General features: G+C 39.4%; 1 protein-coding gene across 1 annotated transcript in view; it reads left to right on the top strand.

Moving 5' to 3' along the window:
* The window catches only part of SDCCAG8 (SHH signaling and ciliogenesis regulator SDCCAG8), a 239901-nt gene that overhangs the window by 164914 nt on the left and 53803 nt on the right, over positions 1–21184 (top strand). The window contains exon 16 of the mRNA XM_052653987.1: positions 6898–7029. Coding sequence (XP_052509947.1) covers positions 6898–7029 — 132 coding nt within the window. The remainder of the gene's footprint in view (positions 1–6897; positions 7030–21184) is intronic.

The following is a 21184-nucleotide window of genomic DNA, read 5'->3' as shown; positions in this document are numbered from 1 at the left end:
CATCTTTTGATACTATCTTTGTTTTGAAAGCATCTATAAAACTTGTAGGGCTCCGAGTATTTCTTTTAAAATAAAACTATGAATTTATGAAGCCCTATGGAAGCTCTTCAGGAGTGAGCCTCTATTTACCTTCTCCTAAACTTTTGGGATAAATAATCCCCGCCCTGTGCTTTGAGATGAGGAAATCTTGAAGTTTTTTGACTTTTCTAAGCTGTTGTCCTTGTGAAAGTGCCATCTCCAAAATCATTATTTAAACCATAGGGTAATTTAAATACAGGTTTTCCTCAGAGTACCATAGTAAAACTTTTTCCTGAAAGTAAGTGTATTTATTTCATGTTGATGAACAATTTAAACATTTTTTTTGGTCTGAGAATTTTATGTTATTCAAAATCCCATACTAAATATATGGATTCATGCCATTTATTTAAGCCTTTAAAAAAAAAATCATAGATCTAGTCCTTTGACTAGAGCCCCTGTAGAATCACTGTTAGCTGAAAATGCAGGGGAACCACTCCCAGACACTCCTTCTCTTTACCCCGTCCACATGCTAAGCTGCTTTGTGAAAGCGTTTAGAAATGGTTCCTCCGCCTGTGTGTATGTTAAATGTGTTTTTTCCGAAGTAGACGTAAGTCGCATTATGGCTGTGCTTATTGCTTCTGCTGTCTGCAAGCCCTCCACAGTGACAAGCCAGTACTTCCTACACACTATGCCTTCCGCAGTGCTCGAGTGGTGTCTGTAACCCCAGGTTTTGTGAATGGGCACATCTCATTTTAAAGCTAAAAGTGAACCACCAATTTCATGCATTTTATGTAGCTTGTTTTTGACCATCAGACAAGAGCACTAATTCCTTTTTGCTTTTAATTGGCACCAGGCAGACATTCTGGCTGATTTTAGATGAAACTCACATAAACTTTAGCTCCCTTTGTCTTTATTACCCAGGACTCTGAGAGCTTATTACAGTGATAGGCTTGTTTTCAAAGTTGGTACATGGATATATTTAAATATCTTTGGTGCAACTGTGATTTTTTTTTTTTTCCTATTAAAGAGAAGGATGTGTTCCCTCTCCCAAAGCGCTTGGATGAATCAGCACTAAAATGTTTGCAGTGCAGTTTGCAGTGAAATCTACAACATGCCTTGGGAAGAGCTCAGAAAGGTTGGGCACCGGCTAGAAGGGACCCTCTGCCAGCTGCAGACTGGGGATCCAGCATGTGCTAGGTTTTCACCTCTCAACACTTTGGCCCCACTGAAAAGAATAAGACATAGAGCATAGAACTGTCTACGTGGTTTTGCTTCTCTTTCTTTTCTATCATTGTCACTTTCTGGGTTGCTAGGCTTGTGGATTGATGTCTAACAGTACCCACTGTGTATTTGTGATTTGCGTTTTGTAATTAAGAGGAACAATGGGAGTCCATTGGGTCTCGTTATATATAATGGTTGGTTTAATTTGTTTCACTTCTATCTTGTTAATTGTAAATTGATCATTAAGATTTGAATTCTAATCTGTCACCAGGGTTGTGGGTTTTGAGGCTAAAGCAATGATCCTGGTTTTAATCACTGATGATGAGAAACAAATTTTACAATTTTGGTACGTATTGCAGTTCATATATTTTAACACTGTATTTTATGGTGTTATAAATATTGTTAAATGACTTTTAGTGTAGTTTTACTGTGTGGACTATAATGTATAAATTATATTACTGTTTTGGCAACAGCAGGTATCCAACTGTGTGAGTTTAATTGAAGTAAAGAACACACACCCGGTTGAACTATTTTTTTTTCCATGCATGTTTAGATGATGTTAGTTTGGGATGCTACAAAATTATATTGTACAGGAAGAAACTGATATTGGCCTCTGTTAATTATTACCAAAAGTTGAATGAGTCTCTAAAAGAATAAAAAATTAAGGGGTCATGTTTTTCCTTAAAAAGCAATCACTGTAATACTAATTATAGTAGTAAAATATTATACTTCATGCAAATGTAATTACACAATATAACTGCTATATAAAAATGCAGAGAGAAGTTCATGCTTCCGTAAAGCCAGAAATTACCTAAATTTTCTATGAAAATGGATTAGAGTCAATTTTCTTTTTATATGACGCTAGGATAGTCATGCCACAAATGTAATCTCAAGCTAACATAGAAGCTCATAAGTTTACTCTAAACTTTGCAAATGGCTAGTTCTTTCAATATGTCATGGACTAAAGACAGATAAAAGATAATGAACATATACATGTACCAAATTTTTATTGAACATTGGAAGTTGGTAGGCAAATTACTACTATAAACAAACAAGAAAACATACACATAAAATATGCAAAGCAGAAAAATACTGTAGAAATAAAATACCTGATAGTAATATGTACTTTACAATTAACATCTATATTTTTGAAATTATGTACATAAAATAAACTCAATATCAGACATTTATTTTCCTGTGACATTACCATCCAGCTAACTATTATTAACTTTGGACGTATTTCTTTTCAGTCCTTTTCCATGTGTAGGTATATGTGTATGTTACCATACATTTTTATTATGACATCATGGTGTGTGTGTGTGTGTGTGTGTGTGTGTGTATAGTTGCATCTTGCTTTTTTATTTGATATTATCTAATGTATACTTTTCTACATCAGTAAATACTGTGGAAACATAGTTTCAACTGAATCATTTGTGTGCATAGTAATTTATCATAATTTTAAAGTATTTTTAAATGTAATGAATAATAATAATTTTATACCTAAATCTGAATTTTTTCATGCTCTTTTTAGTTGAGATGTCTGAAAGGAGGATTGCTGGTCCAAGACTATGCACCCTTTTAAGGCTGTTAATGTGTATGACCTTGCTTAAGTACTACACTAAATTCTGCTCAGTATATCTATGTGCATACCAGTATGTGACAAAAAGAAGTCAGAGATTTTTATAAAAAGAAGTGAGAGGCAGTGTTGCACAGTGGGTGGGGCAACCCCTTTAGAGTTGGCCAGAACAGTGTTCGTGTCTGGGCTTGGCTAATAACCATTTGGGTGACCTTAGGCAAATCATTAAATTTCATATTTACCCCACAGAGAAAAGGGAATAAACAGTTACCTTGTAGGATTAATTGAGATCATAATGTGAAGGATGAATTCCACAACCTGGTATAGTATAGGCATAGAATAAATGTTTGACTTTTATTAAAGCCAAATTTATCTGCTTTTATTAGGCATTTCTTTGAATAATAGGGAAATTGAATATTTTCTAAATGTTTATAGACCATTTATGTTTATTCTTCTGTGAGTATTTTTCATATCCCTTGTACTTTTTTAATTGGAATTTTGATGAAGAGTGGGGAATAGTGATTTATTATATAATGCTTCTAATATTCATTCATCTCATTTTTTATATCCCTCTTTTTTTTTTTACTTTAGAAAATTTGTCCCCACTTCTTTTTGTTTCTTAACAAACTTTTCAGAATCAAAGTGACTTTATTTTTTGTCTTAAATACATGTTCATTGTAAAAATACAGAAAATAAAGAAAAAGGAAAAAAGAAATTTCTAATCAGGATACCAAGAGATATTATTTTTTATTTTATAAGATAGAATTACTTTATGGTCATTTTTAATATTTTCCTTTTTTACCAATATGTCATGTTTTAGGTCAATATATAACACCAGTAGATAGCCATATTATCAGAACAGCATCTTGATAGTTCTTTTTTCATGTAATATAACTAATCATCTGTTGATACATTTCTGGGTTAAGTTTTATTATATTAGGTTGCAGAACAAGGTTGCATCTAGAAACAGGGTTACAAGGAACATTCTCATGAAAACATGTTATTTGTGTATAAAAGCTTTATATTTTTATATTGTAGAATCTATGCTTCCTTCCTGATTTTTCTTTTAGTGACTGTTTTTTTTTTTTTTTTTTCTGGGAAAGTAGGGAAAGTACCTGAGAATAGATAAACATTCTTCTGCATTTTTTTCTAATCTGGTTTAAGGGTATTTTTGGTCCTTTAGGAATTTTAGTGCATAGTGCATATTGTGATAGAAAATGCTAACCTTGGAAGAATACTAAATTAACAGCTTTATATAACTGCTCCTAAATTCTTTTATATTGTATGTGATTTTGAAAGGAAAAGGAGAGACAAGTGATTATTTACTTATTTAGACGTTTCAAATAAAAGTAAATTGTTATTAGAAAAAGTAAATGTAGATTGAGTTCCTGATCTGAGCTTGAAAATGAGATAATCCTTGGCCTCATGCGTAATCTAGCAAGAAGGATAAGGCAGAGAGCACAGTTCACGGGAATAAATTATAAGTTAATGTATGCATAAAAGCTAGAGGTTTCAAAAACCATGCTGACATATTGAGAACTGCACGTATTTATCAGAACAAGCTTCCTTTGCGATGAAACTTGAACCAAAGTAAAAACAAAATGAGGAATGAGTTGAGCTAAAGTGAGAAATTGCTTTTTTCCATGTGAAGCAGTTTGGTCCTTGAAGTAAACTCCCTTAGCAAATCCCAGTCTTTTCCAGGAAAAAAAAAAGAAAATTAGAAAGGCTATTGCTCCTAATGGAGGAATTCTTTCTTTGGAAGGAAGTAATTTTACATCAAGTGTCTTATGGGTTGGCCAAAAAGTTTGTTTGGGTTTTTCCAAACGAGCCTTTTGTCCAACTCTATATTTAAACTTCAAGAAACAAACCAGTTGTTAACTACTCATATTTTAATATGCAAGAGTTTTAAGCTTTCAGTTCTAACCTATGAGGCAGTGCAGTATGAGGAAATGGTGTAGCGAGAAGTAATGTTTAATTAAAGCAAGAGCAAGGATATAATTTTTCTTGGATAGATGTCTTTCTTATCTTCAGATTTTGAGACTTGAAATAGCCATCCAAGGCACAGAAGAGGTAGCATATCTCCTGACAGACATCAACCATCATCAAAGTAGATATCTGTAATCCCAAATGAAATTGGTGAAGACTAAAAGAAAATTGCAGGAATGGTACCTGACTTAGCAAATGGAGGAAGAGGAACCTTAAATGTCTGCAGACAAGGTTACTTTTATGTGAGGCAAGCTGATCTGCTCTGAGGATCCCAGAAAACCTTAGAAGGCAGGAGTGGAACATAGGACTGAAACCAAAGTTGAAAATTCTGCCTCCCACCCCATGCAGCCAGGGGACCATCACTCCTCCACCCAGAAAATTATGGGCTTCCTCTCTGAAGAGATTAAACCAGCAAGCACTGGTTTAAATAGCTGTACTAAAGTTAGAACAGAGGAATTAATTGAAAGTCTATATTCTGAAGGAAACTTGAGTTTGATCTCTGAGTGGGGCGATCTCCTGGAGTAGGAAATGGCAGCCCACTCCAGTATTCTTACCTGGAGAATCCCAGGGACAGAGGAGCCTGGAGGCCCACAGTCCACGTGGTCTCAAAGCATCTGACAAGACTGAGTGACTGAGTGCATACAAGCATGCTTGTATTCTGAAAGGTGAGAACACCAGCCGTCTGTTTCCCATCAGCTCCTAGACCACTGATGGTTAGTGTTGTACACAACAGGTAGAAAACTGGAGAATCCTTCCTTTGAGAAACAGAATGGCCACGGGGGAAAGAATTACAGATACAGATACTATTGGGAATCTCCCATCAGAAAAGATGGCTCACCGCTCAATCACTCCACACTAATGCCCATTCATTTAGGGAAAATATGTATGTATATACATGCTCAAGCGTGTTCAACTCTTTGCGACCCCATAGACTGTAGCCCATTAGGCACCTTTGTCCACGGAATTTTCCAGGTAAGAATACTGGAGTGGGTTGCCATTTCCTTCTCCAGGAGATCTTCCCAACCCAGAGATCGAACTCATGTCTTCTGTGTCTCCTGCATTGGCAGGCAGATTCTTTACCACTCATGCCACTTGCTGTTGCTACTGCTGCTAAGTTGCTTCAGTCGTGTCCAACTCTGTGCGACCCCAGAGATGGCAGCCTACCAGGCTCTTCTGTCCCTGGGATTCTCCAGGCAAGAACACTGGAGTGGGTTGCCATTTCCTTCTCCAGTGCATGAAAGTGAGAAGTGAAAGTGAAGTCGCCTTGTTAGCGACCCCATGGACTGCAGCCTACCAGGCTCCTCCGTCCATGGGATTTTCCAGGCAAGAGTACTGGAGTGGGCTGCATTGCATGTATACATGTATAGTATACTTCTTAGATAACAAGGACCGATATTTAAGTAGTTGTTATAACAGAAAACTGGTACTGCTTTAACTACAACTGAAATAGCAATTACATTGACAATCTAGACATAGGGTCAGGGAGCAGAGAACCACCATTTAAAAAAACTATATTATTTTAATCTTGTGCCATTAAATTAGTTATGTCAGTTAAAAGAAACAACTCTTTTTCATAGAAACTAGGCCTGGGGTTGTTCCTATAACAGCATGATAGCTTGCCTGTAATAGGTACTCAGTAAATATTTGGTAACTTAATGTAGTCTTTTTAAAAATGGGATTTGATTATTATTTTTGCCTTGTACCTTGAAAAATCTCTCAATTAGAGCAAGTTGTTATTCTTTTATGTGCTACCACTTGAGTTTCTGCAGTGTGTGTATCCATCTACTAGACATTCCGTAATTTCTGCAATATTTTATTTTACATAAAATAATTTCATTGACCCATGTTTAAGTGTCGAGTTCAAGGAAATGATGAGGTTATACAATAAAAACATGCTATGGTAATGAAAACCTTTAACATCTGTTATTTCTGTTTGAAAGGGGACTTCCCTCATGGCTTAGACGGTAAAGCGTCTGCCTACAATGCGGGAGACCCGGGTTCAATCCCTGGGTCGGGACGATCCCCTGGAGAAGCAAACGGCAACCCACTCCAGTATTCTTGCTTAACATCTGTTATTTCTGTTTACATCTCTTTAGATCTGAAATAGCTCAGCTCAGTCAAGAAAAGAGGTATACATATGACAAACTGGAAAAGTTACAGAGAAGAAATGATGAATTAGAGGAGCAGTGTGTCCAGCATGGGAGACTACATGAGATAATGAAGCAAAGGTACTAAATACTTTATCGTCAACTAATGTGCCACATAGTGAATGTGTTTGGTTCAGAAACAGAATGGGAATTGTTCTGGAATAAATAAATAGAAGTCATGGTTACTGTGGTACTCAAGGAGCATGCTCAAAATCTAATACTTTATAGATTTATATTGTCTCCATTTAGGTTGTTCTTATTATACACAGAGAGGAGAGCACATTCCCTCTCTACTATTCTCTAAAGACACAGAAGTATATTTAATACAGAATACTGTAGGAAAACTGTCTACCTTTAAGGTGGACTTGGTAAAGTAATATGCAGAAATTTCAAAACTTCTCTTCTAGAAATTAGGTTTTGTATGTTTTATGTAAGATAAAGCATGTAATAACCTAAGAAAATAAGGTGTCTTAATCAGAGGTAGTTGTTATTGTTGTTTAGTCACTAAGTTGTGTCCAACTCTTTTGCGACCCCATGGACTTAGCCCGCCAGGCTCCTCTGTACATGGAATTTCCCAGGTAAGAACACTGGAGCAGATTGCCTTTTCATTCTCCAGGGGATCTTCCTGACCTCAGGATCAAACCCACATCTTCTCCACTGGCAGGCAGATTCTTTACTACTGAGCTACCAGGAAAGCAAATATATATTTATTTCAAATTAAATGCTTTTAGTTAAAATTCCCCTCTTAATCATATTATATAGAATAATGAAATAATTTTAAAATTTCTAAGGGGTTTCAAAAAACTCTGTGCTTCTGTGAAGGGGATTTTTACAATCAAAATAAATCTGGAGATACTAAAGCAGACACAGAGGCAGTGTAGGTGTCCTGAGTGTAGAGGAAGGTTGGGACATCAAGCATTGATCAGAAATTAATTTTGGACAGGAAAGAGTTACTTCCTACACTGCTGTATGTGTGGTTGAAAAGAGCATGTGAACTGTTGAGTGCAGGTTTATGGATATGGTGCTGGTAAAGTAAGCTGAAGCCAGAATTTGTTTGTTGTGTATTTATTCGTCAACTATTTTGTACCAAGTCACTGTAGTTGGCCAGGTGATAGAAAAATAAAAAGGGTCTTCACCTCTGCCTCTTTCCCACAGTTGCAGGCTCCCCCTCTATTTGAGCTGGTCAAGGATGTATGAGCCCAGAGTCCAGGGCAGCTGTGACGCCACCTGCCATCTGGGGGAGGTGACTTGTGGCTGCTCTGTGCCTCCTGAAACCCCAGAAGCAGAAAGGAGGGATGTTCTGGAGGACAGCCACCCTTGGCAGCCTGAGCAGGAGTTGGTGGCCTGGAGGGTTGTTTTCATTTGTTTGTTTTGATCTCCTGTTTTCTTGGTTTCGCATAAACTAAAAGTTTGTTGATATTAAATCTGGGATGTATAGTGATCAAACTTTCCCCATTCCCAAGGTAATTTCTTGACTTGATCTTTCCTCATTAAGAAGAGTAATCAAAATATACACCAAAGTTCCCGGGGTAGTGATGGTCAGGAAAACTGACTGAAAATTATAGGTCATTTCTGCAGTTCTTATGGACAGTGTCAAAATCTATTAAGTGAATGCTTTAGAAGTACTGCAGGGTGGGTTTTAGAAGTCAAACAGCTTCCTGAGAATGCCAATGCATATTTCACGGGCCTCCATGCCTCGCAGAGCTCCTATGATGCTGCACAAGCACCAGTAGTTTGGCTTCCCATGATCTGGGGGAAGGACATTTAGTTCATATTGCATTACCAGTGTTGCACTTGACTTCATCTTGCTCTTCAAATACTGCTCTTCTTAATTTTAGCTATAAAATAATCTCAGTTTAGTTTCACGATAATTGGTTTCACTTGTTGTGAGTTGTTTGCTAACCTCTTATAATGCAATACTTCATATTTGCAACAGCAGTGTATTATTTTCTCAAGAAATATGCTTCACGTCCTGTATGAGTTGTAATTCAGAAGTGAATCATCCGTCATCTCTTTTGCTAAAGCAAATGTATGTATAATCCCCACCTCCTATCTGTCCATCACCACCACTAGTTTTCTTTAGAGAAGTACTCCTTTGGTGATGAACTGCTTGGGAATCTGTGAGTTTAAATAACTGACAACATACTTTTAAAAGTAAATTAGCATAATTGCTGTGTTATTTTAGATTTATATGCCATTATTTTATAATATCAAATTGTAATCACTGGTATGTAGTCCATATGTTGCTAGGAAAGAAGCTCATTTCAACTCTGTTTTGAAATGTTTCTTTGTTATCACTAGCTTTCACTTTGCTAGACCATGGATTAGGTAGCCTGCCTCCCCTAAGGGGTCTAAAGACAAACAATCTGAGAATATTGTGTAGAGGGAAAAAGGAAGCTACACAAACCAGAAACAGCTTAGAAAGTGTGACCCTTCCCTGCCCCCCAGATTGTACCAAATTTATGTCAATTGGGGTCAGCAAGCAATTTCTTTAAAATCCAATTATTCTATGCATTCTTGGCAAATCCCTAAGCGGACTGGAAGGCATTTTCAGTTACATTTTATTGGGAACACCTGAAATCAGATGCTTTCCCTCAGTAACGGAGGAAGTTCTAGCTATAGGAGTTAGATTTTGATCTGAGGGTGAATAAATTATATAAAGCAGGCTGTGCAGTTGCTATAGCTAGAACAAAACAGACAGTATCATAACTGATCACCTGGGAGAAAATTAAATGAGAAATATACCCAACAAAAGAGAAGGAGGGAAACGTCAGACTTTTTGGTATAATTGATGCTTAGAATAGGCCCAATATCCAAGGAAAGGGAAATAACTCTTTCACTTATTTGTGTGTGCATGCATGTTCAGTCATGTCTCACTCTTTGCAACCCTTTGGACTGTAACCTGCCAGGCTCCTCTGTCCATGGGATTTTTCAGGCAAAAATAGAGTGGGGCTCAGTCATTTCCAGCTTTTTGTGACCTGTGGACTATAGCCTGCCAAGCTCCTCTGTCCATGGAATTCTCCTGGCAGGAACACTGGAGTAGGTTGTCAAATATTTATTGAGCGCTTATTATATAGCACTGATGTGCTTGGATAAATCTGCTTGTCCTAAGGACATCCTGCCCTTATGGAGCTTCCATTCGTTTAACTACATTCTGGTTCTAGTCCTATGCTTTTTAAGACCTAAAACTGAAAGTAGAGAAACAGTTTTGTTGACCTAAAACAATAAAACAGCCAGTTATTTTACTAACAAAATAGGTTAAGTTGAGAACAGCAAGGATATACAATTCAGAACATGTAATCTGTAGCACACCACAGGCAAGTCCAAATAACAAAGGAGAAGAATGTTCTTTTCTAGAAAAGGAGTTGGTGGAGCTATTATTAAACAAAGAGTTCATTAGAGGAAACTGGGAATTTGAACTAGTGGCTTTTCATTGGCTGAGTTGTGATAGTCTCTAAAGGGCCAGGTTGTTGCCTGGCAAGGAGTCTTTTTTTTTTTCTTTCTTTCTCTTGCTCGGTTAAAGTAGTAACCTTATACTGGAGTGGTGGGGCTTGAGAGTTCCCCCTACTGGCCTCCCAACTCCATTTTAAATAAGATTTCTATTTACTAATTTTCACAGTATGTACAGTGGTTAAGAGCATGCACCCTAGAAGAAGGCTTTCTTCCTAGAGGTGAGGTCAAAAGCAAATTCCTTAAATCATAAATTTAATCTTTCTTATTTCCTCACTTTATCACTTTCATTATCTGAGAAACGCTACCTTATAAGGCTGTGATAATGGGCTAAAACAACCCCTGAAAACTCTTTAGAACAGTGTCTGTGTCCACAACGAATGTTTCCCACCATTAATCATTCCGCATCCTTCATTCAGCATACTTACCAACTCCTTAACATATACACCAGGTTCTGTTCTAGATTTTGGACATCCAGCAGAAACTTGAGAGTCAAAAGTTCTAGAAGGTAGTTTATTTACATTATGGGTTAAATAGGCTATTGTGAAAGCAGTCTGTAAAACAAAATACCATGTTTACATGATGTTATTTCTAAGGATAAATGCCTTCTGAGTTTTCAACAGCTGATTTACAGAACAACAATTCAGACCATACTTGTGATATGCCTATGATATTCTAAGTGTTTGTGAGCATATGAATGTATGTGTGTGTTTGTTTAGAAAAAAAGAATGTATCTCCATGCTTAAGATCCCCAAAAATGTCTTCCATGTATCCAATGTAAGCCTCCCTGAGTCAATTCCTTCATTAAAGACAAATTTATCATTTTGGTTTTATCTTTTAGGTAGATTGAGAACTTTTGATTAGCATTTTTGTTATCCTAACTCTTATGATTTAAATTGTGATTTATGCTTTCAAGTTAAATACGATTCATTTTTCTCTTCTGTGATCCCATTTGTTGTATTGCTTTTTAAACTTCCAGTAATTTTGAACTTTGCATGTTCGATGTGAAAACTTAAACTAGATTGCTTGGTTTGTGCAATATTTTGTATTTTCTAGCTTATTAATATATCCCTGTATTTATTAACATTTATTAAGCATTGAGTGTACAAAGGCTTTGGCATAGTCAATAAAGCAGAAATAGATGTTTTTTTCTGGAACTCTTGCTTTTTCCATGATCCAGTGGATGTTGGCAATTTGATCTCTGGTTCCTCTGCCTTTTCTAAAACCAGCTTGAACATCTGGAAGTTCACGGTTCACGTATTGCTGAAGCCTGGCTTGGAGAATTTTAAGCATTACTTTACTGCCGTGTGAGATGAGTGCAATTGTGTGGTAGTTTGAGCATTCTTTGGCATTACCTTTCTTTGAGATTGGAATGAAAACTGACCTTTTCCAGTCCTGTGGCCACTGCTGAGTTTTCCAAATTTGCTGGCATATTGAGTGCAGCACTTTCACAGCATCATATTTCAGGATTTGAAATAGCTCAACTGGAATCCCATCACCTCCACTAGCTTTGTTTGTAGTGATGCTTCCTAAGGCCCACTTGACTTCACATTCCAGGATGTCTGGCTCTAGGTGAGTGATCACACCATCGTGATTATCCGGGTTGTGAAGATCTTTTTTGTACAGTTCTTCCATGTACTCTTGCCACCTCTTCTTAATATCTTCTGCTTCTGTTAGGCCCATACCATTTCTGTCCTTTATTGTGCCCATCTTTGCATGAAATGTTCCCTTGGTATCTCTAATTTTCTTGAAGAGATTTCTAGTCTTTCCCATTCTATTGTTTCCCTCCATTTCTTTGCACTGATCACTGAGAAAGGCTTTCTTATCTCTCCTTGCTATTCTTTGGAACTCTGCATTCAAATGGGTATACCTTTCCTTTCTCCTTTGCTTTTCACTTCTCTTCTTTGCCCAGCTATTTGTAAGGCCTCCTCAGACAGCCATTTTGCTTTTTTTGCATTTCTTTTTCTTGGGGATGGTCTTGATCCCTGTCTCCTGTACAATGTCACGAACCTCCATCCATAGTTCATCAAGCACTCTGTCTATCACATCTAGTCCCTTAAATCTATTTCTCATTTCCACTGTATAGTCATAGGGGATTTGATTTAGGTCATACCTGAATGGTCTAGTGGTTTTCTCCACTTTTTTCAATTTCAGTCTGAATTTGGCAATAAGGAGTTCATGATCTGAGCCAGTCAGCTCCCAGTCTTATTTTTGCTTACTGTATAGAGCTTATCCATCTTTGGCTGCAAAGAATATAATCAATCTGATTTCGGTGTTGACCATCTGGTGATGTCCATGTGTAGAGTCTTCTCTTGTGGAAAATTCTGAAAGAGATGGGCATACCACACCACCTGACCTGCCTTTTGAGAAACCTGTATGCAGGTCAGAAGCAACTGTTAGAACTGGACATGGAACAACAGACTGGTTCCAAATAGAAAAAGGAGTAGATCAAGGCTGTATATTGTCACCTTGCTTATTTAACTTATATGCAGAGTACATCATGAGAAACTCTGGGCTGGAGGAAGCACAAGCTGAAATCAAGATTGCTCGGAAACATCAATAACCTCAGATATGCAGATGACACCACCCTTATGGCAGAAAGTGAAGAATAAAGAGCCTTTGATGAAAGTGAAAGAGGAGAGTGAAAAAGTTGGCTTAAAGCTCAACATTTAGAAAACTAAGATCATGGCATCCGGTCCCATCACTTCATGGGAAATAGATGGGGAAACAGTGGAAACAGTGGCTGACTTTATTTTTCTGGGCTCCAAAATCACTGCAGATGGTGATTGCAGCAATGAAATTAAAAGATGCTTACTCCTTGGAAGGAAACTTATGACCAACCTAGACAGCATATTAAAAAGCACAGACATTACTTTGCCCACAAAGGTCCATCAAGTCAAGGCTGTGGCTTTTCCAGTGGTCATATATGGATGTGAGAGCTGGAATATAAAGAAAGCTGAGCACTGAAGAATTGATGCTTTTGAACTGTGGTGTTGGAGAAGACTCTTGAGAGTCCCTTGGACTGCAAGGAGATCCTACCAGTCCATCCTAAAGGAGATCAGTCCTGGGTGTTCATTGGAAGGACTGATGTTGAAGCTGAAACTCCAATACTTTGGCCACCTGATGTGAATAGCTGAGTCATTTGAAAAGACCCTGATGCTGGGAAAGTTTGAGGGCAACAGGAGAAGGGGACGACAGAGGATGAGATGGTTGGATGGCATCACTGACTCGATGGACATGGGTTTGGGTAGACTCCGGGAGTTGATGTTGAACAGGGAGGCCTGACGTGCTGTGGTTGATGGGGTCACAAAGAGTTGGATACGACTGAGCAAATGAACTGAACTGAACTGAGCATACAAAAGAAAAAAGGCATGATCTCTACCCTTAAGGAGTTTTCAGTTCTGCCAGAAGCACAAGGTAATCACAGGGGTGTAACATACTATGATGAGAGTGAATCAGGATGTTCTGGGTCCCACCAGACTGGCAGCCAATTCAGGTCTAGAGACCCCACTGTACAATTCCTTAGAGAAATAATACCTAACTGAATCCTGAGAAGTAGAAGTAATCTTAACAGAGAAAAAGGAATAACTGTTTGAAGGTCCTGAGAGTCGACGAAGACATGGCCTCTTCAATAGCTTCACGGTAGCTTTAAAAAGGGAGATTGACAGTAGACGAGGCGAGGCAGTGTGCAGGAGTTAGATCTTCCCATTCCACTTTCTCTCTCTCCCTCCTCTGGGATTCCAGTTGTACATTGCTCAGATCATCTGATGTCCCGTAGCTCTTAGATGCACCATTCTAGTCTCTTCTCTGCCCACACTACCCCCTGCCTCCCCCCACCCCAGCTCCTTTCTCTCTTCTTTGTGTTTAGTTTGGATAATGTCCATTGGCCAGTCTCAGACTTCATGATTTTCCTTCCCTGTGTTGAATCCATTCTGTTCATAGGCCCATCAAAGAAATTCTGTAGTGTTGATGCTGGGTTTCTGTTTGTTTTTTATTTCTGGTCTTTTCCATTTGACTCTCATTGTGGTTTTGTGATGGGCACTAGGATGGGGATGGGGTTTTCCGATGCTTCGTTGGGTTGGGAAGGGGGTGTTGGTCACTAAGTTGTGTCTAACTCTTATGACACCATGGACTATAGCCTGCCAGGCTCCTCTGTCCATGGGATTCTCTAGGCAAGAATACTGGAGTGGGTTGCCATTTCCTTCTCCAGGGGATCTTCCTGACCCAGGAATCGAGCCTGGGTCTCCTGCACTGCAGGCAGAGTCTTTACCAGCTGAGCTACAAGGGAAGCCCGAAGCCTCCTCAGGGTCAGATGCAATTGTGTGCTTGAGCTGATTGTTAAATTTTTATAAATGTGTGAGTCATCTGACATCATGCTGGTAGTTTTAAATTGGCCAAGGTAGAAATATTTACCTGGTGGCTCAGCAGTAAAGAATCCTCCTGCAATGTAGGAGGTGCAGGAGACACAGGCTCTATCCCTGGGTTGGAAGATCCCCTGGAGAAGGAAATGGCAACCCGTTCCAGTATTCTTGCCTGGGAAAATCTCATGGATAGAGGACCCAGGCAGGCTACAGTCCACAGAATTGCAAAAGAGTCAGACACGACTTAGCACATACATAGATACACCCAGAGAAGGAGTCACATCACAGAAATGAGCAGACACCACAAATCAGGACTTTGTTTTCCCCCGAGAGCTGGATTTCAAACGTCTACCATCATATTGATGATGGATTTTGCTTTGGCCTGTTCCTCAGTGAAAGTTTAGCTATTCCTAGGGCCAGGTAAAGAGGCTTCCACCCCTCCCAGGAGAAGATGGCTTTTGCTTCTAATATTTCCCCGGAGGCACTGAACCCTCTCCTGGGAAGGTTTCTTTTCACTTCCCCAGAGGCTTGAGGCTTTTGCTTCATATGAAAAACTGGAGTCCAGTATGTGGGCAGGGGGCAGGGTTTTTTCTTGTGCCCTGCATGGTATGGGTACATGTCTCCTCTCCTGCTCCCAGTCTTTCTTGTGAGCATCCAGTGGAAAGAAGCCTCTGGAAAAGTGCTAAAGAATGAATGTGAACTCTTCTTGTCCTCTTGTGTCTGGGGCTCCCAGGAGTTCTAGACAATCACACTAGATGACCACCCTCTTAACAACTGGTTAAAATGTTGCCTGCTTTCACCTTCCCTCCTTTTATAGTGGCCATTTCTCTTCCCGTGCTCTGTCAAAGGTAAAACAATTCAAGTGTTTCTGCCTCTTCTCAGAGAGGCACACTGCTTTTTGGAATTTAGTTCACCTACTTATTGTCCAACCTCAGCTCTCTGACTGGCTTGAGAATAAATATGGCTTTGTTGATTATCTGACTTTTTTCTCTCATTGTTAGGGTGGGAGTAACATTTTTTTGTGTGTCACTTTCTGCGTATTAAGAGGGCTGGTAGAGAATCCTCCTGCTAATGTGGGAGACACAGGCTCAATCCCTGGGTCAGGAAGATCTCCTGGAAGAGGAAATGGCAGCCCACTTCAGTATACTTGCCCAGAAAATCCCAAGAACAGAGGAACCTGGTGGGCTACAGTCCATGGGGTCACAAAGAGTCAGGCACGACTCAGCAACTAAACAACAACATATTTGGAGAAAGTGAGACTCTCAGAAATTAGACCTGGTTTGAAACTTATCCTGGGCACCATGAGGAGCTGCTGAAGGATTTTAAGCAGGTAGGAGAGTGAGGATTGGAATTTCTGTGATGTTAGCCTTTTAAACATCGTGATATTTATCTCCTTCTTGGTGAGCTAGAATGGCTTCTTCAAAGCTTTCTGCTTATCATTTCCCATCTGATTTCTGAGTTGATTGACTTTTTCACCAGTCATTTTTCTTACATTATCAGACTACTTACATTTCCATGACTTAGTATATCTTTTCATACCTGTTTTTGGATGTTTTAATTAACTGGGTAATTTCAACGATGACTTCGCCAATACCTTCACTTCTGCTGTCCCAGAACTTGAGCAAGGATTAAATGCTAATATATATTTTAGTTGAAACCTAGGACAGTGAGAGTGAGGGAAAGGAAGGAAGGTGAGGCATGGAAGAATGCAAAATCATGTAAGGCGATGTTACTATACCGGCAACTGCCTTATAATAAGCCACAGAGTCACAGCCACACAGGCTGTTTCTGGGCAGGCTGTACAGAGAAACTGTTCCTCCAAATAGCTCACTGGAGGGAGGAAAGGAGAGGGAATTTATCTGTCCCACTTTCATCTCATGTTTCCCATGGGTCCAGAATTTTCATCATGGGAGGCAAGTCCCCTGTACTTCATATTACATTTATCAGTCCTTTTAGCTGTTGCTTCAGAAGTCAAATCCTAAATTCTAGAAGTTGGCATGTCATTGGACTCTCAAGTGACAGGAGGAACCTGAGACTTGAGTTATATGCAGTGAGCCTTGGGTGGCAGAACCAAGAGGGTTCCATGAACTCAAATAACTCAGTAGCCGTAGCAAGGGATTGAACCCAGGAAAGGATGGCCCTGAGCGAATCTGATATATCTGTCATGGAGAACATTAATAACATTAAATAATGTCAACCTCAAGGCCAGCCCTTGAGAAAACCTCATTATGTGCCTCTCCAATCACTTCAACTGCGTCACTTCTATTCCCTTCCAGAGCCATCAGTTACCATTCACTGGTTATGAGCATTCTTGCAACTGTGTCTGCATTAAACGTCTCTCATTTCCTTTGCTTCATTCTTCTCATGGAAACTCTGCCTTGGCTTCTGCTCTCCAAGCAAGCCTGGGCATCACATTTCCACTGGATGTGTAAGAGGCCCCTCAGTACATGCTAACTGACACACAAACCAGAGACAGCTGCTCCATCCTCTCCAGGATCTTGGAGCAATTAGTATTCATTTCTACTTCTTCAGGTTCTTTTATTTTCCCCATTTGTGCTACTTATTGCAAGCAGCCCTCATGTCTTCTGTGGAAACCTAGCAAATTATAAGGAAAAGAACCCTGGATAAGGAGCAAAAGCTCAGGGTTTGTGGGCCAGCCATGTCACCTGACAATGTATGATCATGGCCAAGCCAAATAAATTCTCTCAGCTTCAATTTCTTCATCCATAAAATGAGGGTTGAATACTATGCAGATTAGTAATGAGGATCTAATCAGAACGTAGATGTGAAAATATTTGGAAATCATAAGCACTATATATAGTACAGTATTAGTACAGTCAACTGTCATACCTGTGTATGTATGCTCTTTGTGCCCAACTTTTTGCAGCCCCATGGACTGTAGCCTGTCAGGCTCCTTGGTCCTTGGAATTTTCCCAGCAACAATATTGGAGTGGGTTGCCATTTCCTCCTCTAGGGGATCTTCCTGCCCCAGGGATCAAACCCACATCTCTTGTGTCTCCTGCATTGGCAGGCAGATTCTTTACCACTGTGCCACCTGCGAAGCCCAGTCAACTGTCTTGTAATCATAGTATTATGAAATCACAGTATTTTTTAGGTAGATGGGACTGTGATCTCTAACACAGCACTGCATTTTTATAATGAATCTGTAGCAGAGAGGCATTGAGTCATTGAAGCATCAGATCAATTCTATTAAGATAATGTTGTTCAGTCACTAACTCATATCTGACTCTTTGCAACCCCATGGACTGCAGTATACCAGGGTTCCCTGTTCTTCACTATCTCCCAGAGTTTGCTCAAACTCACGTCTACTGAGTCAGTGATGCCATCCAACCATCTCATCCATCTCATTGAGATAATACTCATCTCCTATATTTTAAGAGGGGGAGACTGAGTCTCCAAGAGATTATGTGACTTATCCACAGACACTTCACTAATATGTTGCATCTCCAGTCTAAAAATGCAAGGTTATCTAATGCTGGAGCCGGTGTTCCCATCAGTGTGCTTCAGTACCTCTCCAAGCTTCCCCGGGAAGCCAGCATCTGAGCCGGCCCTGGGCTCCAGGTCTCCAGAGTCCCAGGTCACAGAAGCCCCCCAGCAGATTTTCCCATTCTAAGTCATGAGTGACAGTGTGGCGTCTAAGAGTCAATGTCTCCACTAGTGGCTTTTCAGGCTCATGTGCTTTAGAAATCTCCCCAGGTTATGGCAAGACTAAATGAGCTTTGAAGAAGATTCTTAAATTACTAACAGAGCATGTGGTACATGGTTAAAAACATGCAGTTTCTAGAGCTTCTTGCCTGGATTCTAAGCCCAGCCCCACCAAGGAACAGGCTGTGGATGTTAGGCAGGTCTCCTCATTTCTTGGTGATTCAGTCTCCTCAGGTGTAAAAGGAGGGAAAATAGTTCCCATTGCCTAGGGTTAGTCTGAGATTGAAGTGAGCTTAGTGTCTGCTAGTCACATAGGAAACAATGTATACTTTTGTTAAATAATAAGCTCTTGGATTTTATTTTGCAATTCAGACTTAATAGCGTATCATCATTAAATAAAACAGAAACACACAATATTCCTAGCAGGTCTTCCTTTAAAACAAAATAAGCTGCACTGATAGCTAGGACTGCAAAAATAGCTCACTCTTCTCCGAGAAAACTCTGTGTTTTAGGCTGCTTTAGTGGAATTTTGTTCGGAGGCAGACCTTTGCCACATGACCTGGGAGGGGCCGTCTCTACAGAGCCCATGACCTCTCAACTCAAAGAAGAGCTGCCGGGTTTTCAGCTCTGACCAGCTGGGCACTTGGAGCTGAGGCTGCATTTGCAGCCCTGTAGGTAGTATTCCTCTTCGTGTTCTTTTAGTTCTTTCATGTTGCTCTAAAGATCAACATCTAGAATCAATAGCGCCCTAACTGTGGGAGTCCATGTGGTTTTTGACATTTCTTTGATCATTTTGAACAAAATAACTTCTAAGGTGATTACATAAGGAGTATAATGCCTTCAGTCCTTTTTAAAGTGTTTTCCTTTGTTTAGTTAAACATTTCATGAGTGGGGTTGAGGAGGGCAATTTCATGCGTTTTTTTATTTGTTTGTTTTTTGCCATGTATAACATGCAGACTGCTGGGGATGGAAATTTAGTAAGACTAGAGAAAAAATTTGGTTTTATAGTATCTTGATGATAGTGATATTTTCTGGGTTTTTGTTTCCTGTAGATCAATTGGTTTTAAAAATTACTAGTACATGAAATTGTATGTGTGTGTGTCTGTGGATGTCTGTGTGTGTCTGTATGTGTCAATAGGGGCAGAACCATTTTCTCAATATTGCCTATGGAAAATATGCAGCAATTTAAAGAGCATATATTTTTAAAGTATTTTGCAGAAATACAGAAAAGCAGCATTAAAAGGTCTTTTGAATCACTCATTTCCTTTTAATGCAAATTTTAATGTATATATGTTAGGCAAATGTCATTGAAAGAAAGGTGACATCCATGTAGCTGATGCATTGCTGACTCTGACTGCTAAGTGAAGCTTGACCAATCCCCTGCCAATGTGGGGCCAGGGCGGTGGAGGGGTATTGAGGCTCCAAACGTGCAGGTCGTGCTGAGCTGTTCTCTAACCTGCAAGTGCTGCTTATCTGCTGCTTCTTCATCATCTCTTCTGTGCCTGATACTGAGCTATAGCTTTGGCTGTGTAGTAAGAAGTTCATCATATTATACCCAGGGGTGATTTTTATACCTAGCAACAGTGCTTCTTAAGGCTGAGGGTGTAAGAAAAAGATCTTATAAAGCTGACAGTTTGGGGCAGATATGTATCTATACCTCCAGCACAACTGGTTATAATTTAACTGTGAAAATGTTGCAGCTATCTAGGTAGCAAACTGGATGAGGTCTGCCTATGATTTTAAGTATGGAGTGTACGTATTTGGCCTCATAGACACTAAATTTATAAATGGAGAAATGTCAAGAAGTGACTATGTGGCATACTGCTGAGATGTGTCTGCCTACAGCCAGCTTCCTGGGGCGGCCTTCTCTCAGACGCCCAAGGTTCACGTTCAAGTGTGTCATAGTGCCCAGTGACCCAGTACGGCTAGGTCCTCTGTTGGTGCTACCTTCAGGACAAAGCCTTGATTTTTCATGGATAGTCTAATCTGTAGAAGGAAAACCATTAAAAAAAAAAAAAGTATATCCATAAAAGTCTTTTCTACTAATAGGGCAATGAATCCTTTCTACTCATCTTTTTTTCAGAGAGAGAGACCAAATTATAGCCTCGCTATTCAGAATCTTCTAACACTGAAAATCAACAGCTGATTTCCTCTTCATGGCGAATAGCTTACTAACTGTTCTGGACCACTTTAGGATTAATTCTTGCAACCAAGCAGTCCCTCCTGATTTATATAAACGTTTGGCTGTGTACCTCCACAGTTAGAGCTATTAGAGTTTTTTGATGATTTGTTTGGCACATGTCCAGCAAAGTAGCCCATTAAAATTCAAATGCTTTCCCAATAATTGAGACAATCAATTTACATTAAACAAGACACAATTATAATTTCATGTACAATTTAAATTCTATAGAAAATAATCTGTGTGCAATAAAGAAGGACACTTATTTTGATGCAAAGGGATGTTTTTATAGTCGGCATAAACAGATCATTCAAATTTTCAAAATAGTTCCCTCATTATCTGTGGAGTAGAGGAACTCTATTGTGTTTTATTTTGATGTAGAGACAAGCTAGCTGCATGTTTAGTGGGCACTGTGACTTTCTCTCAGTGGCAGTGGAATTTAAAGGGTTGAGGTAGATAGGTACTTGCTTGATAGTGTGTCTTGAAATTGCTCTCATAAAGAGAGCATACAAAGAGCAGGCATGTTGAGTGAGTCCATTGCCCTTGTGCCAGCAGTAGCGGGATGCGCGTCATGCATCTA

The sequence above is a fragment of the Budorcas taxicolor genome, chromosome 16 (assembly GCF_023091745.1).
Source record: "Budorcas taxicolor isolate Tak-1 chromosome 16, Takin1.1, whole genome shotgun sequence".
Taxonomy (NCBI): domain Eukaryota; kingdom Metazoa; phylum Chordata; class Mammalia; order Artiodactyla; family Bovidae; genus Budorcas; species Budorcas taxicolor.
Note: the sequence above shows the minus strand (reverse complement) of the source record. Positions and strands in the feature narration are given on the sequence as shown.